Source organism: Myotis yumanensis, unplaced genomic scaffold (assembly GCF_028538775.1).
Source record: "Myotis yumanensis isolate MYYU_CA2020_CCGP unplaced genomic scaffold, mMyoYum1.0.hap1 SCAF_3, whole genome shotgun sequence".
Classification (NCBI taxonomy): domain Eukaryota; kingdom Metazoa; phylum Chordata; class Mammalia; order Chiroptera; family Vespertilionidae; genus Myotis; species Myotis yumanensis.
The window spans coordinates 44377642-44396688 of record NW_027223754.1 but is presented as its reverse complement, the minus strand read 5'-3'; the positions used below and the strand labels follow the sequence as shown (position 1 = coordinate 44396688).

At 39.0% G+C, this 19047-nt stretch overlaps 1 protein-coding gene across 2 annotated transcripts in view; it reads left to right on the top strand.

Moving 5' to 3' along the window:
* GPC6 (glypican 6) overlaps nucleotides 1–19047 on the top strand; it is a 1116910-nt gene that overhangs the window by 1010491 nt on the left and 87372 nt on the right. The window contains exons 6-7 of one of the 2 annotated variants that reach the window (XM_070408822.1): nucleotides 5459–5602; nucleotides 9698–9727. In XM_070408822.1, coding sequence (XP_070264923.1) covers nucleotides 5459–5602; nucleotides 9698–9727 — 174 coding nt within the window. The remainder of the gene's footprint in view (nucleotides 1–5458; nucleotides 5603–9697; nucleotides 9728–19047) is intronic. The other variant, XM_070408823.1, reaches the window with a different exon arrangement.

Genomic DNA, 19047 nt, shown 5'->3' with positions numbered 1-19047 from the left:
ATATTTTTATTTATTCATGGATTTTTATTCCCAATTCATTTTTCAAACACATGTTGTATGGTGAGATCTCTTACAGGTTCTGGGATACAGTGATGAGCAAAATGCGTAAGATCCTATCCTTCGTGAAGCTTAAATTATTCATGCATCACTCTGCAAAATCCATATATTTGATTTGTCATCTGTTATTGTCCTCTTTAATTACAGATCACTTCAGATGACAATACATCTTTGTACCTTTCAGTGTATTTTTAAGCACCTTGTTATTTTATCACATCAGCCTTGAGAATTGGGGAGAACGTGTGACCCCCAAGGTCGCACAGGTGTCAGGAAAAAGACCAAAGTTAGGACTCCAAGATTTTAAACTGTCATTCATGACCTTTCTATTATGACCTTACAACTGTCTCATGAAAATATGTGTGGAACCAATGCAGATATGATAGCTTCTGTTTCCCTGGGAACAAACCCAATAGATTGGAATTCCCCAAGTGGTCGCCTAACAAATAGTTCCTTCATTAACACTGTAATACAAATTAGAATCTAATAAGTAAATAAAAAATCCTTACTCTCAAAACATCAATTCCAATTAAATCTAGGTAGCATTAACTGCCACCTATGTTAATATAAAACATTAGAGTTGTTTGCAAATTTCAGCACAATTTATGGGGCTAGCAACAACTTTCCCACCATAATAAAAGCTCACTGAGTAGAAACTGAGAAGACAGAATATTTTAAAAGCATAGGAGCTGTGACAGGATTGATCTGCAGGCACTGCTTCTCAGCTTGCCAGCAATGGCTTCAGTGGACGTATAATCAACCTGCAGGAGATAAAAGAAGACGGAGTTGTAGGTATAAAGCTGTGGGTGCCTCTGCAAAAGTACACATCATTGCCCTGACTGGTTTGGCTCAGTGGATAGGCATTGGCCTGAGGACTGAAGGGTTCCAGGTTCGATTCTGGTCAAAGGCATGTACCTTGGTTGCGGGCACATCCCCAGTCGGGGGTGTGCAGGAGGCAGCTGATCAATGTTTCTCTCTCATCGATGTTTCTAACTCTCTATTCCTCTCCCTTCCTCTCTGTAAAAAATCAATAAAAAATATTTTAAAAGTACACATCATGTTAGTTTATTTTAAAGGAGATATGTTAAGATGCTGCAACATTCTTAAAGGAAAAGTGCTTTTATTGAGAAACCTAAGACACAGCATTCGAACCTGTGATCAGCACACCTCCCTCTCTTTCTTGTCCCTTATAAAGGTTTCTTCTTTCAGCACTTTCTATCTTTTATGTCAGCTTCTTTAATCTCAGAGTGCCAACAGACTTCTGAGACATCATCTTAGTAATCCTCTTAAAAGAGAGGATTCATGTGCCAGATACCTTCTAGAAATCCACAGGTTTTGCGAGTCAGCTACGTGGGAAGGATAATTCCTTTGTATATCTGTAGCATCTGTCTGCACTGGGACTTCCAAATACTTTTCCAAATTATCTAATTATCCTTTCAACACCACTTGGAGGGAGGCAGGCAGGAGGTAATACTGATTCCATTTCTACAAGGAGTAGAGCTAATGATTTGTTCCACAATGAGGTGGCTTAGCCTAAATCTGTATTCTCTAGAAACTTCACTGTGAAGAGAAGGCCTTGAGTCTCTTAAAATAATATTTCTTCTCTCGACTTAAAGGTAGTGAGTGGCTGGTGGAATGGCTCACAAAAACCTCTAAGTAAATGCAATTACATCCAAATCTCTTCTTCTCTTGGCCAGTTGAAACAAGCCTCACAGTGTATGTCTCCATCATGTGAGAACCTCCTGGGCCAAATAATGTTGGGAAACACTACAAATGGTCTCCCTTTTGACAAGTCAGTGCACATGTTAGCATAAGGAAGCCCAGCTAAAATACCTCATTCAACTTTGACTCGTGGATTCTATTGTTTACGTAACTGCTGTTAGCTCCTGGAAATAATATTGTGTGGAAAACATTTAAGAAACATTAGCCCACATGAGTGTCCCACCCCCTTCGAATCTTCTTATTCAGAACTCAAACCTTCTAGAAAGAACAAACCATGGAATGATATAATTATCTCATTATTATCAAGCACCTATTTTCCAAGACATTGGCTTTTCTGTTTTCCTGCCTTGGGTGCTGCATTTTAATTATCAGAGCCTATCTGCGTGATAAATAATATTCTTATTTCTGTTTGACAAAGCAGTCAACTAAGGCTGGGTCCTCAAGGAGGGTCCTCTGAAGTGGCATGGCCCAGAGCTCTCCTCAGCCCCATCTGCCACCTATCTGCATACTTGCCCTTGGAAAATGGGACCAGTTTCAGACCTTTCAATGCCATCTTTAGGCTCATGATCCAGATCTGCATCTCCAGCCCTGACCACTATGCAGAGAATCTTGATCTACCAACACTCGTTTAACCTAAGGCCCCTTCCCCCACATAACTCCCCTTCAGTTTCTTCCCTTACTCCAAATGGAAAACATTAGGGTACCCAGACCACCAGGAAAAAGGCTCATTGGTCTTTCAGAATAATGCAGCCCTGGGCCTCTATGGCCACAGAACGTTGTCTAACTGCACTGCTGCTATAGCAAGCTCAGAAAAGAGTCTGAGACAGTCCGAATGTTCTACACAAGAATCCCTTTTGTCACCCACCACATGAACCCCGTGCTTTAATAATACTTTGTCTAGCCAACAGATTGCATGCATTAAAGATGAAATTATTGTCACATTCTAAGTCATCTAGGTTGTATGACAGATATGTATTGTTTAAAAAATATTCTCTATGCCTGGCCAGCATGGTCAACTATGAACCAGGAGGTCATGGTTCGATTCCCTGTCAGGGCACATGCCTGGGTTGTGGGCTAGATCCCCAGTGTCAGGCGTGCAGGAGGCAGCCAACCAATGATTTTTTCTCATCATCGATGTTTCTCTCTCTCTCTCTCCCTCTCCCTTCCTCTCTGAAGTCAATAAAAAATATATTTTTAAATAAATAAATAAATAAAAAGAAATACTCTCCACATGAGAATCACACATGCTTTTAATCATGCCCAAGTGAACACAGGGCAAGTTGGTGCCCTGGTCTCCTTTGCCACTGTTCCCTTTAGGTTTTGTAAAATTCTGAAAAACAGTTCTTGATCTTCCAACTTGGCATTTCCACACTAAAATGTCTTTTCTTCTGACAAGTCCCTTTTTCTGAGGGTATAATAGACTCTGTGTTGAAGGACCTTCTAGATTCACGTTTGACATATGGTGCCAGATTTTTATGTAGGTCTCCATAATTATGAGTCAGTGTTTTCTTCAGTTTGGATCATAGATCTGGCAATTTCCTCTCTGAAGCCATCATCAGTATCCAAACCTGATACAAATGACGGAAAGCTGCTGGGCAATATTAAGCAACCTATATTATGTTGTTATAATTAACATCTCCCACCCCCATCCCAGACAAGTGGTAAGATTTTCTGTTGTGATGAAATGTCTCCTAGATCACTCATATTCTTTCAGAGCATGTCTTGTTCCTTTTATCTAACTTAAACCAGTGAGCCAGATTTTTCCCAAAGGGTGAATTAAAAAGGTCTGTTAACCCTTTCAGTACCTGGCTTCAAGAAATCTCGGCAAGGCCATCAGTATGGTTTTGCCTCAGGGCATTATACTTTTTAAAAAGCCAGCTGTCATATTCGAAGCTATCCATGTTAGCACACTCCACAGAACCCTGGAGCTTTGGAAACGTTAATGTCCTCCCTCAGCAGTGACCTTGCTGCTGGGAAGTGATTGAGGCACGAGGGAGAAGGGGACCCGCTATCTTTATCGCGCTGGTTTACACCATCAACCTCAGAAATTGTGTGAGAGAGGAATAATCAATAGTGTGTTAAGACCAATCTCCAGGAATGCCAAGACAAAGCGTTCGACTCTACAGAATGCTGAGCTAAAGGAGAACTTTTGAATACAGCACAAGAGAAATGACCTGTAGTGGTAAAACCAAATGAATTGTGTCTCAAGGTGGAATTTGTCACTGGGAATAGCACTCAAGAGCTCTCTGTGTACTTCAGTGAAATCCCATAATATGCCTGATGAAAAAATGCTTACTTTAAAGTTAGACAGCACAGAATCAAATTACAAAACCAGAAGGAATATGTTCTAAACTTATACATGTAACTTAAGAATTAGCTGATGTCAATAGTCCCAAAAAGTTTACTGGGGAAAAAATACACATATCTAGGAATAGAATCATCTCCTATGTAGAAATGGGAGAAACATAAAATTAGACTTCATCAAAATTTCCTGAAAATGTTACTGTATTTCCTGGAATTCTGGTAAAGGCATTATCTCTCAACCAGCAGAGAGTGGGAAGTTTCTAAAAACAGCAAAGTAGGTAGGTATCCCCACACCACCCTGAGTGAAATCACTGTAGAGAAGATCTGCCGGTACTGTCCCTTAGGTCATTACAATTATATGTTTGATTTCCCACAGCAACCCCAATTGTGACATGAACAGCTGTCAGCAACAAAATTAGAGGAAACTATCATTATATGGATTTCACCAACTTTGCTAGTCCTATTTCCACACCATTGCTCAAGAGGGTGTTTCCAAAGAATTCATCTGGTAGAGGTTCTCATTATTCTGAAGTTATTTTATCTTATAGGCTATACATGAAATACAATAATAAGTTGTCATGATAATAAGAATTCCAAATGGATGTTTATCAAATGCCAAATTCAAGTATATAAAAATGTCTGGGACACAATTCCTTTAATCCTGCAAGCATTGTATGAAGTAACTATTACATTTCCTATTTTTAACACAGTAGTTCCCCCTTATCCATGGGGGATATGTTGCAACACCCCCATTGAATGCCTGAAACCTCAGATAAGTACCAAACCCAATGTATACTATGTTTTTTTCCTATGCATACATACCTTTTCACTTAAAGGAAGCACTTTATTGCTTCTCTTTAGCACATCTGAATCGCCATATCCAAATCACTGCTTTTGCACTTCGGGGCCATTATTCAGTAGAATAAGAGTTACTTGAACACAGCACTGTGGTAAAGCAACAGTCGATCCCATAACCAAGTCGAAGGCAGAGCACCTCTGTGTTCGAACTCAGCTGAGAACATGCATGTAGGGCAACTCTAAATGTTGTCACTCTGCTTATGTCTGCAAAAGTGCATCGGTATGGATTTGAGGCTTACAAATTAATTTTAGTGATTAGGCCAATTCACAAATATGGAATTTGTAAATAATGAGGGTTGATTTATTATGTTGAAGAATCTGAGTGTCAGTCACTTTGTATCTGTCTGGGTAATTTTGTGTTATATAAGTGGTTGGATTTGTTTAAATTTCAAAATCAGAGTTTATTGAAAGTAAAAGTTCCATGAAAAACGCGAAAGCCATTGCATTGCATGCTTCCACATCATGATCTTAGGAAGAAATGAATTGTACAACCGAGTTAACTTTTCCATGTTTCTTCCAGGTCTTTCAGGGATGTGGCCAACCCAAGCCTGCTCCAGCCCTCAGGTCTGCCCGCTCAGCTCCTGAAAATTTTAATACACGGTTCAGGCCTTACAATCCTGAGGAAAGACCAACAACCGCAGCAGGCACAAGCTTGGACAGGCTGGTGAGTTCTCGCAGATAGATGGCCTTGTGGCCGCTGTCGGTTACGGGTTATTCTTCACAAGATGTGATGGGGAAAAGTTGGTTGTGAAGGTCATCTCATTCTGATATCTGCTCATAGTCTTAATTAGAATATTGAAAAGTAATGAGATCTTCCTTTTAGGTCAAGAATTAGATTATTTAAGAAGTCTTATCACCATTAATCCACTCCTGCAAAGGCCAGATTTTCAACTTCATATTTCTTCTGAAATATTAATTTGAAGACTAAGTTACTCTGTCTCCCAGCAATATAATTATACAATAGCATATTTTTCATTCATTCGCTTCAGTTATTTATTCAATAATGGTAGTGGGACTTTATTTATGAATTCTCCTTATATGAAAAGTTTTCTGTATGGAAGACCTTGCCAAGAGACCCCAAATCAAGGTGAAAGAAATACCATTTGTGTGTATGTGTGTGTGTATCTTTTAAAAGTTGGAATTCTTAGACACAGTCACTCTTTGATTCATTTAAATGTGTGTCAAATGGTCTCTAGCAACAAAGCAATTTACTTTGAGAATACTGTACAACCATAAACGTAGTAAACACAACTTTAATGTTTTAAACATCAAATCTTATGACAAGAAATGAAAATCTCATAATTTAAGAGAAATACTGCCTGATTATTTTCAGTGAAACTTATAGTATTTATAGTACTATAAACAATTTATATACCTGTAATCGTAAGTGCTGTTAATGTTGCTTTGCCAATTATCTTGATGTAAAATTAGCAGATGAGAGCCTTAAGATCATAAAACACTTGAACCACATATGATTATGGCATATAAACTCAGATCTCAATTTCCAATTACAAAAAGTATTTTTATTAGTCACTGTAATAAATTAATTTATCATTTTAGTTAATATTCTTCTGCAGTGTAGAACTCATAAGATTAAATTGGTTGAGTTTGGCCTCAAAATAAGTACATATCAGCAATTCTCTCTATAAAAATCAAATGTACTTACAATATAAAGGCCTATCCACAAAGTGCCAATGAGAAGGGGTAAATGGAATTGTTAACTGCTAAATTATGTTATAAATTTATTACAGTTTATTAGCAATAAGCCTCCCTCTTTCGTGTAGGTTTTGAAAAAGGAATCATCTGGGTAATTGCTTCAAACTTCTACTTTACCTTGATTATGTTAATTCTCTATTTCAGGAAAAGTTTAAAATTAGTCTTCTTTTTTTTTCTTTTAAGCAACCAATTAGATTTTTCTAAACAACTAACCAATAGTTTTCAAGAAATGACGGTTTCATAAGATTTCATTGTTTGGGGTTTTACTTTACAAATTCCTGTGTATGTCTAGATCCTTTTAATGAGAAGCAAAATTGGTGAGTATGGGTTCTCTCTCTCTCTTTCTCTCTCCCTTTTTATTTCCATTTTAATTGGCTCCAGCTTAGTTATTAGACCAATTCAGGCTTTTCAGATTTTTCATAAACACTTGTATAAGAACTGGGACACAATGAAGATCAATAAGTTGTGCCTGTAGATGACAATACTGTGTAATGCACTTCAAAATCTGTTAAGAGAGCAAATATCATGTTAAGTGTTCTTACCACAATAAAATAACATTTAAAAACAATTTGGGTACATTATACACTTAGTTGAAATTACAGTGAATTTGAACAATGTAATGATATCTATGACTACTAATTATTTTTCCCCTTTGAAATAGAAGCAAGGGAAGTAGAGCTTCTAGGAAAGTAGAGCAAGAAAATTAATTTTTCTAAAAAACAATAATATTTATGCAATTTAGCACAACCTAAATAAAGCATCAACATTTTGAAAATTTCATGTGATGTTTAAAATCTGGTAGATAGGAAAATTGAAATTTGAAGCTTTTATACAGGAACTTTATTGACGATCTTCAAAATGCCCCGAATATAAAAATTTTGAAGAGTACTTGCAAGTAGCAACCTGATTTAAGCTCTTCTATTTTATGTGCCTCCAAAAATATTTTTAAGCAACGTTTTTCTAAGGAGAATTAGTAATGGTTAATCACAAACAAGGACCAGACTCAGTGCATAAGGACTAGTTCAATGCATATGAATTTAAATGAATAAGCTAATTTCATCCTAAAATGTTCTATGACCGCATGTAGTACTTCCTTATAGGCGTAGCTTCGGGCCCTGTAAAGGAAGAATGCAGGTTTTATTAATTTTCTAGTGAATTAAATTCTGATTCCTTCCTAAATTGTAAGAATTAGCAATTTGTCATTCACAGTCAGCCATAAGCCTACTGGAGTTACCTTCCCAGCCCCTATGAGCAAGGGACTTTTTCCAATCAAAAGGAGCTATGCAAGGTTATTCTTGAGAAACACAAGTGAGAATGAAGCTCACATCAGACTCTCCCTTTGCAGCCTTTGGCTCCCCCAAGGCTCTTCCCTTTGCGGTAAAACAGAACTCTGAATAGTGAAAGGGTGAAGAAGTAACCAGCCCATGCTGTGCAACAGTCAGACAAAATCCTCCTGGAGACACACGCATTGGTGTACTCTCGTGACGGGCCTATCCAGCACAGCCTTGTTTATAAACAAGTCTCATGTTACCTACTCCTGTCGTAATTTTCCCCTGAAAGGATGTTTCCTGAATATTTATAAGAAGCATGTGTCCCAGAAAAGGAGAATAACTGGAAAAGACTTCCTTTAGTCTCTCTGAGTGTTTCAGCAGAGACACTGCTTCTGAGGGCAGCATCGAAAGAATACTCCACCCCACCCCTTTCACCCAAGGAAAATAACTAGAGAGCTCTCAGAGAATTGCTCTTACTCCCATTTAAAATTGGTACCTGGGCTATTAACTTTGGGTTCTGTTGATAGCTGTTTTTATGTCAGTTATTGTAAAACTATTTTTTATGTGAGCTGACAATTATGGGGTTTTAGAAATAAAGCTACTAACCTCAAGCAGGATAAACTGCTGCTAAAATTTATGTGAAATAATTGAAAACAAAACAAACTCTCTCTTAAAAATACACCAATTTCATCATTTAACCTCTATTACATTTATAAGGAACCTTGTAAATTCTTTTATGTCTCTAAGAAACATTGCCATTTGTTTCTGTTTAGTGGAGGTAAATGTTCCATTTCTCTAAAATTATATGTGCATAAGAAGTAGTTTAGGTAGTCAGTAGCTTTCAGACATACTATCCAAAAGTTATTTTTATTATTCAATAATGAATGAATATATTTGTATAAATTCAGCTGCTAATGAAAAGCTGACTCATCAGAGAATATCACAGTCCTTCCTGCCAGCAGCCCTGATTTGTTGGAGATATTAATGTCATCAACTAATTTGGTTAACAGTCCGCCCCACCATCACGTGTCTCCTGTCACCAACACTCAACCTGACAGTGCTTCTATGGCAGCGGGTTGTGATGAGGTTAGTTAAATAGACCAGAGGTGATTATCTGCATGAAGGAAGAGATTGGATCTCTTCCTTTTGTCTTAACTCTATCCTCCATGAATTCTCTAAAATAATTTGATTGTAAAACTATGACTTTTAAAGCATTTCAGTGGAGGCAGAGAGTATAAAAATAAATCAGCACAAACTATCTCAATTTTTAGAATCCAAGCATACAGAAGTATTTCAGATTACTCTTGTAAAAGGCAATTAGTTGTACAGCTCAGAAAGTGAGAGCACAACATGCTACATGGTTCCTGGACACACTTGTGCAGGGAGTGTCTGTTACTTCAGCTGATTCGTTATAGCAAAAACGTACTTTAAATTGTATATCTTGGAGGAATATAGTTTATAAAAGTGGACTAAACACACACACACACACACACACACACACACACACACACACAAAAAAAACACAGACTTGAAAGTTAGTTCATCAAGTTGGTGATGATTTAGACAAATGAATCTCCAGTAAGTATTCCATGTCGTCCTGTGTGTGCAGATTTCTAAAATATTCTACTGCTCAATCTGAGGGAGTTCGGGGTGGGGGTTGGTGGGTAGAATGCCAGCCTACAAAGCTAAGCATTGTACCTGTGCTGTGCCATTATGTATAGAATAATCTCTCTTTCTTTTTTCTTTAAATTTGTTTTCCTCTTGCTTCCCAGAGGATTGTGTGGAGGACAATGCAACATAGTGTAAGCTTGGTCTTCTTCTTCCTCTCATTCCCATTTGTCTTTGTACGCTCATTCTGGAGAGTTCCTGAGAAATTCCGCCTCCACCTCCCTTTTCCAAATTGTCTAGCAAGCCAATTGAACAGTGCACATGACCAATGGGTTTAGTATCCTCCTCTCTTGGTATTTCCGGTAAACGACCATTTGGAATTCTTTCCCAAGGGCAAGGTTTTCAGTCTAAACTTTGTGTAAGACTGGTTCATTTGATGGGTGATTTAATTCTATCCGAATGTTCAGACTATGTGTAGTCTGCCTGAAAAACTAGCTCTTCCCACTACATGTATATTGGTTTTTTCTTTTTGTGCTGAGTGAATAATTACTAATAATAAAGCAAATCAACCTCAGCTCTCATGCATAAGGAGCTAATTTTTTCATTAACTAGGACATAGAGAGTTTAGGGGTTTAGAATAGTTTTTGGTCTGGGTTGTTTACTCTATTTTTTCTTTATTTGAATTTACTGATATCTTTTAAGGATTTAGGGAGGAAGCATTGGATATCTTTTACTAAAAAGCATTTGTATTGGGGCTGAGGACAAGAATGCCGAGGTTCTGCCAAAACTGGTTTGGCTCAGTGGATAGAGCGTCGGCCTGTGGACTAAAAGGTCCCAGGTTCGATTCTGGTCAAGGGCATGTACCTTGGTTGTGGGCACATCCCCAGTAGGAGATGTGCAGGAGGCAGCTGATCAATGTTTCTCTCTCATTGATGTTTCTAACTCTCTATCTCTCTCCCTTCTTCTCTGTAAAAAATCAATAAAATATATATATTTTTTAAAAAGAAGATGACATTAAAAAAAAAATGCCGAGGTTCTCTTACCTAACTTTACATATCTTTAATAATAAAAGGGTAATATGCTAATTAGACCAGACATCATTCCGAACAAAGCCAGGGCTGGAGCGAAGCCCGGGTCCTGGGTGCCTGCAGGCGGCTGGAGGGAAGCCGGCTCCAGCAGACAGGGGAAGGAAGGCCTACTCTTACATGAATTTCATGCATCAGGCCTCTAGTTAACCATAATAATCAGATAGATATGTTCCCTAATCTGATTTTTCACACCCTTCCATGTGGGTACTACCCTACAACAAAGATGTGAACCCTACATAGCATCATGAACTCAAGAGGAAAGTGATTCTCACCTGATGGACACACATTTGTTCATGCAGTCCACCTATGATGTCCTGGTGCTGGATGTCAGCCTGGCCTAAAATTCAGGCCATGGTAACACTATGTCTAAAATTCCTCCTTTAAAATTCACTTAAAGGGAAATTGTTTCCTGAGTGGTATCACCATTCATCACTTCAGGTCTCTGAGCCCAGGGCATTTGGATGAGGTGAGAAAGTTAAGAGGTAAATCTGGAACAGGAATACTCTATAAGGAAAGACCTTGAGGAAAGAACAGGGAAAACGGATAACTTAAGGTTACCTGGTGCTAAAACAGAAATGGGAGGAGACAACATTATGAGTGGGACAAGTCAGGGTCCTATGAGTTTGGTCCAATTGATATACCTAGAGAAGCTCCAGTCCAGATAGCCTGTGCCTGCCCTTCCCAACACATTCTCTGGATAACTTCAGATTTTACAGCAGCTGAGCCAGTTCAACCTCCCTATCTGATGGTTATGATGATCCTTGGAGCTTTCCCCAAGAAGACTGACTTCCTTGAACATATTAAAGCATAATATTATCCCCCACCACATCCTATCTGCTGGACTTCCCTGCTTTCTTCATATATATTCTTTAGCCTCCCCCCACCCCCAAATAAATAAATAAATAATCGGGTGTCTATTATTGGCTATGATTCGTCCAAAAATACAGTACAACTTCTGAGATTTATTGGTATGCCATTGGTGAAAATATGCTGTGAATAGTATTACAAATAGATTTAAGTACTTACAAAATAGCAAGATATGCACTTTATTTTATTGTTTTGGAACCAAATGGACAAAGCAACTCACATTCTGGCATCATTTCCTTCCTGATGATTAATACAAGTTTCAGAGTAAAGTGCTGGTCGTAAAAATGTTCTTCCATGTCTCTTCGGGGCCATTTTGGTGTGATTTAGGAAGTCTTGGTTGTAAGGATTCAGGAAACTGTTGTTCCTTTTAAATTGCCATGGCATTTCATTGTCACCTCAAAGGATTCTGCATCCGGCTAAAGCCACTAGTTTGCATTTCAAAAGGATGTCAGGCTGTGTTTAAGAAACTGCTTTATTATCTAGAGCCTCAGCCACTATCTTTAAGTGAAACTGATATTTCCCACCTTCCACTTTGACACACACATACACACAAACATACACACACACACACACACTCATCAGTCTTTGCTTGGCCCCGAAGAGAAAAAAAGTAAAACCTCAATAACAACAGTACACCAGATTCTCCACTTTAATTAGTTTTCTCAAGATAAATGGGTCAAGGCCAGATTGGCTTTCAGCCTCTGCTGCAGCTGAATAAATTATGCTCCATTCACCCCAGCAAACAAATGGCTACTGCTCAATCCACTTCAGACTGTGAACTGCCCAGTCTTGCCTGAACTCGCTTTATCTATTTGCTGCTAAACCCCACTGAGACACCCCAGTTTCATTTTCAATGAACCCTTGGTCATAACAGCAGCAAAATACAGTGAGCTTTCAAAGCAGGAAGAAAATACAAAACATTAAAATCAAACCACCCAACTTATTTAGTCTCGGTTCCTGGTTTCTGCGCTTCTCTAGGCAACATTAGCAGCATGTGGGAGGCCAGAGAGTTGCCTGACACAAGCTCCTTTCCATTTAGGACCCTCGTGGTCAATGAGGCCCAAGTGAGGACTATCATAAGACACACATAAAATGATGGCTTATCTCCAGGACGTTCTGCTTACTCCATGGGCTTGAAGGATGCAGAGATCTAATTCAGTGGCATGCACTGTTGGAAGCCTGAGTGGAATGCTTGCTCCTTATGTGGAATGAATTTTCAGCCCACACCCAAAGGACAGTGAACTAATTTTACATCCTTGGGAAGCTGTTATTTCATGCATGTGGGAGATTAGGAGGAGTATAGACTCTCTTTCAGCTCAGGCAAGGCCGTGTTTAATTGCATTGGGTTATATACCACGGGGAGAAAGAAGAGGAAGCGCTGTGCTGGCTGCAGAATTCCCCGGGAGATGTGAAAGCTCATTCCACCCCACTGCCTTAAGACACGTTCAGAGAATCATCTGGATTCCAACAGTAAAGTAAAGTCATGCCACGCATTTTAAGTGGGAAAAATGTTTGCACACCTTATATTAGGTATAGGGAATCTGAAATCATTTTGGGGGTAATTTTATCAGCAAAACCATTTGCAACTCTGTGTTAAACTCTCTTTTGTCCTCTGAAACATTTAAGCAAGAGCTTTGCTGACCTCTGGCTATCATAAAAAATGGAATGTTATACTTTAAGACCCCAAATATGGCTATATAGATTTTATATCTATTTTATGGCACGTTGATATGTTTATTTTCCCCTTCAGACTTGAAAATTTCTTTCAGAATTCCTAGACTTCCACTAAATCCAAATTGATGCATTCTATAGGTATGTCAATCAATCAACAAATGTATTTTTGTTCTTTTCTGTTACATAGCACTTAGTAAAACTAACTACCATGTGCAGTCTACATCATAGCATGTTGTCAGTGCTAGCATCATCAAAAAGACAAGAATTGCCTTCACTGGTTTGGCTCAGTGAATAGAGCATCAGCCTGTTGACTGAAGGGTCCCAAGTTTAATTCTAGTCAAGGACACATACCTCGGTTGCAGGCTCCTCCCTAGCCTGGGCCCTTGTCGGGGCTCATGCAGGAGGCAACCAATTGATGTGTTTCACATCGATTTTTCTCTCTGCCTTTTACTCTCTCTTCCACTTTCTAAAAATCAATGGAAAAATATCTTCAACTGACACTTAAATAATAATAATGAATAAAAACAAATAAATGACAAGAATTGTTGTTTGCAAAAAAATATTGCTTATCAAACCAGTTAGTCAAACTGCGTCTCCTCCAAGGAATAGTATCTAGTATAGAGCCTCATAAAACATTAGCATACAGGAAAGAGGAGTTTGATTTTGTAATCTAAGATAGACTACACCAATAAAGAATATGCGAAAGGTATATTAACCAATGAGTCGTCATTGACCCAATAGGCTACTGAAAGCATTAAACATCTGTATCATCTTTGACATAGGTCATACCAAAAGCTCATTCTCCCATCTTATGCCAGAACTTTTGCCCATATCTTGAACAAATGAAACAGAAACTTCGTTGTCAGTTTTTAACTGGTCAGATGAAACGGTCCATCTGCGCTCCCATTCATAGTATTTGTCCTCCATTCAGCTATATAATAGGTGCTTGGGTAAGTTGATTATGAAAGCCCGAATAGACAAGCCTTACTACACTGCTCAGACCATACCTTTTAAAATACGTGTTCATGAGAGGTATCACTTGACACAGATCTTTTATTAAATTATTGAACAGCTTAAGGAACATTTTTCCTTGTCATGGAAAATCTGCAGTAATTTTTTCTCATAGCTGTCTGAGACATGTGCACCACAACTCCCAAATGCGGTGTTCACGCTTATGAGAGATAGAGCTGAAGAAATGGGATATTTCATAAATACTGGTTTTGATGTATTTGCTGTATAATCAATCAGCTTTTAGCTGGCTCTGGGGCCTGTGGAATACATTTTAAAGCACTGGGAATTTGGCTATTCCCATGACATACTTGGACACTCTTTACTGCTAGCAGTAAACCTCAGGCATAAACATTGTAGAGAAAACCAGATGAGAAGAAACCTGTTGGAGCGAAAATGGACTTCCTGCATAAATGTGAAGGGTAGAAAGATATCTGCAGCACACAATAATGGTATTACTTAAGCTCATTTTTGGTCATTATTGTCAAAGACTCTGACTTCATGGGGATTTCCTTACTAAAAGACCGGCCAAGCTGCTTTTTGAAATAAGTCAGGTTGACTGTAAATGAATGAAACAGAAGCTGCAACAATACCCCTATATTGCTGGCTAACTAATGAGTTTTTTGAATGTGGGTTTGTGTGATCTCTTTGGAAGCTTTTCTAGTACTGTACTGATCTGGACAAGCCAAGCTAGGCAATGCAGTACCTGCAAACCACCACCACAACAAAAGAAAATCCGATAGCTCACAGCAACACAAGTTTATTTCTTGTTCATGCCAAGTGCCCATTTTGGGTTGGCTGTGGGTCAGCTGCACATGATCATCACCCTCATTCCAATACCCAGGTGCCAGAGCAGCCATGAACTGGAGCTTCATCTGTTAGAGTGGCAGGGACATAGAGAAGGTGGCAAAGGTGGCTATTGATGTCTTCACCTGTAGGGGGCACAGCACACTGTTCACATCTCACTTGCCAAAGCAGGGTCACAGGACAGAGCCTGCTGTCACAAAGGCCGTGATGTATGTCCCTCTGTGTCTCACACAGAGAATGAAAATGGACATATTAGTGAGTAGTAATATTGTCAAACACAAATGACCCAGGCAAGACTTTTAAATTAATAAAAATCTATTTCATTTCCCTCTCCAACTTATTTGAGTAAGAGGAAAAAACATTCATTATTCATTCCACAAATATTTATTGTGCATTAAAAAGAACCGAATGGAGGTGATTGGGACATAATCAAAGAGCTCACAACACTTTAGGGATGACGGACAAAACTAGCTATAACTTAAACCAGACCACGTTCTGGTAAAGACTGTATCTACAATTTTTAAGAATTCTAGGAGAAATATAAGTCCTTGTCGCAAAGGGACTGTCTACATTGCCCTAGAAAACCAGAATCGCTTCCCAAGTCAGGTTGATTTTTAGCATCGATTTCACCTATATGAACTTTTCATTCTATCATAACTCAACCGTAGCAAAGGGATCCCACCCCAAATCTTAAGACAGTATCTCAAAGGAGGATATAGACGTCATTGCCAATGTGTAGGAGGGGGAAAATATGGCAATAGAAAAACAGAATGAGAAGAGGCTTTTTTATCACCGGCATTTAAATGTCTTTCAGGTCCAGACAATAAATATTTTAAACAAGGCTTCGATATTGCATATCGTTGAGTGCTGTTCTTGTCTGACTTGATGTCATGCTTGTTTAGGCAAAGCAGTTTTTCTGCTCTTCTCCTTTCTGGATCAGCCTAGTGTAAGCAAATCAAATTGTTCTCCCTCTCTTTCTCTCATCACTTAAGATGACCAAGAATTCGAATTCTGGAACTTGCCCTGGTCTCCTTTTACAATATCTGTTTATTTCTGAACATCATTCATGAAGGGGAACGCCTTTCACAGGTTAATCAGGAAAACCACACAGCTGACAGCAGCAGCAAACTTATTGATTGCGACGAAAGTCTCAGCAATGTGTGTGCCATTTGGCTTCGGCCTGGACTTCGCAAAATCGTAGAGCTCTGATCCAGCTGGGAGAAAAATTACCATATAAATTCATAAATTATTTATGTGTGGTGAGGCAGTAAAACAATGACTTTGTAAGTTTTATTCTAAGGGATTCTGACCTCGGAAAATTCCCCAAAGCAGCCTGCATTCATTTCAGTAAAGAGCACTCGGCTCTGCACTTGAAAAGCTGAGTGTTCCCTTTGCTTGCTCTTCACAGCACCTTGAGTGCTGGAGGAAGGTACACACACAGCAGCTAGGCCAGGTCTGGGGAGGAGACCCACAGGCACCAAACTGCCTGAACCGATCTCCACACGCAACATCCAAAAACCCGGAGGCTGTGTTTCATGTGAGACCCGTCCTTGTGAGAATGTTTCCTGTTACTCAGGAAAATCAAATCTTCTTCAAAAAGGAGTCTTCAAGGAACCAGAAATATTTCGTTCTGTCTTTAATGGTGAGGGCACAAGTGAAAACGTTTGTTCTCTCTTTTGTCAAGCTTTCTTGAAATAAATAAATAAAATAAAAAGGTCTTTACAGTATTTTCATTTTAAATCTTTTTCTTTTCCATGCCTTTGGAGGGTGAGAAGTAAAAATAATCTCTAGGAATATGTTTTGAAGAAGCTGACTTTGTATAACTTTGATTATTGTGTGGCAAGGAAGTAGCTTATGTGTGCATGCCTGTGTGTGTGTGTGTGTGTGTGTGTGTGTGTGTGTGTTTATTTTTTAATTAAGATACACTGGTTGTGACCAGTAATAAGTGAAAAACCCAGAGACTGTTACAATTTTTTATCAAATTGTAGCTGAAGCAGGATACTTTCATATTAATGTCTGTGATGTATTCACTACTTTTTAAAATTGAAAGATGCCCAGTTGTTAACAAAATGGGGCCACCTATTCCCAGTTCTTTCTCATCCTTCACATCACATCCTGCCTTGACTTTATCCTCCCACAGGGACATGCCACTGCTGTCTGCTTCCTGGTAGAGAGGATAAGGTGACCCCCTGTTCAGAACAGTCTTCTAATCATATATCTTTTCACTGATTTGAGGGGGATGAGGGGTAATGGCATATTCAATCAATTACTAAGAGATATTTCACTATGCAGGAAGATCCACCTGTTTCTTTTTATAGTTCTACTAGTGGCCCAGTGCATGAATTCGTGCACCTTGAAAGGAACTATGGGCCACGAGGCTGTGGTGGGCACAGTGGTGGGTCTCAGCCCATCCTCCGCACCCCCACCTAAGCCTCTCCCACCGTGGCCCCTGGTCTCCTATCTGCCAGCAGCCCCACTCCCGCCACCGCCACTCCCACCCACTGACGGTGCCGGCCCCACTCACACCGGCTGAGCGATTGGGGCCAGTGCCAGCAGTGGGTGTGAGCAGCAACTGCTGCCCTGATCGCCCCTCAGGAGCAGGGGGAGGTGGAGAAGCCCTCAGGGATGATCGGGCCAGCAGCCTCTGTTTGCACCTGCTAACGGTGCTGAGCGATCGGGACCAGTGCCAGGCACCAGCAGTGGGTGCGAGCAGTGGCTTTGGCACAGACTGTGGGTGCAAGTGAGGCCAGTGCCGGCAGTGCATGTGAGCACCCAGCAGGACTGTGGAGTGTGGAAGAAAAGAATTTTCAGTAAGCACCCGATGACAGCAACTGGTGCCCCACCTTGATCTGGCACCCCCCACTCACCTGCTCCACCATCCCGCTGTAGCCAATGCCCACCAGGTTCTGCATGCACCCCCTGGTGGTCCGCACACATCATAGCTACCAGTTGTTCGGTTGTTTCACCTTTTGGTCTATTTGCATATTAGGGTTTTATATAGTGAGATTTTTCTTGTATATTTTTAAGTCTATATTTATAGTTACAATGTTACCTTCCTTGAAAATTGACCCTTCATCTTTATGTAGCGACCCTTTTCTCTAGTAGTAATTATTTGCCTTAAAATATAGTTCTTTCTGATATTAACATGGTTACATCAGATTATTTTGGTTAATATTTTTTAATATCTCTTTTTTATGTCTTCACTTCAACCTTTCTGAACCCTTATGTTTTAGATGTGCCTCTTGTAAACATCACATAGTTAGGTTTATATTCAAATCTGGACTAATGATCATTTTATTTTTATCTAGAGCATTTACTTTATTTAAATGTACTAGAAATACTGATATAGTTGTATTTATTTCTTCCATCTCATTTTTTTATTTCTATTTGTCTCATCTTTTCAGTCTTATTTTTTTCTTTCTTTCTAATGGATTGAGAATTTTTTTCTCATTCTACATTTTATCTTTTAATGTTTGGACTTTAAATACTTTATTTTTATTAATTTAATGATTAACCTTGAAATTTTAGCATGTGCCCTAACTTAACAAAGCCTGTGTTTAATTAGTCAATCAATATCTTTAGCCTTGAAAACACTAAGACCTTAGAACACCTTAAATTTGATGATTCGTCCTCTAAATTATATGCTATTGTTATTGGAAAATGTAATTCTATCTTGTAATTTCTTAATCTTACTAAATTTTAGATTATTAGTATTTTTATTATTTCATACTGAAGCTTTTAATACAGAACTAACCACATTTTACACTTTCTTTGGTTACTCTTTGTCTTTTCTGCATCAAACCGTCCATCAGCATCCACTTCTCTTGGTCTGGAACACTTACCACAGGATTTACTTTACTGGGGGTTTTATTTGAAAATGTCTTTGTTTGCTGGTCTCATTCTTGGAAGACACTTGTGCTCTGTGCGTAATTCTAAATAGGCAGTTATTTCCTCTGAGTACATTGTTGCTTATATTTCACTGTCTCCTGGTTTCCAATGCTGCTGTTGAGAAGTTTACTCTCAGTCCTCCCTTTGTAAGAAATCTGTATTTTCTTTCAAGCTGCTTTTAA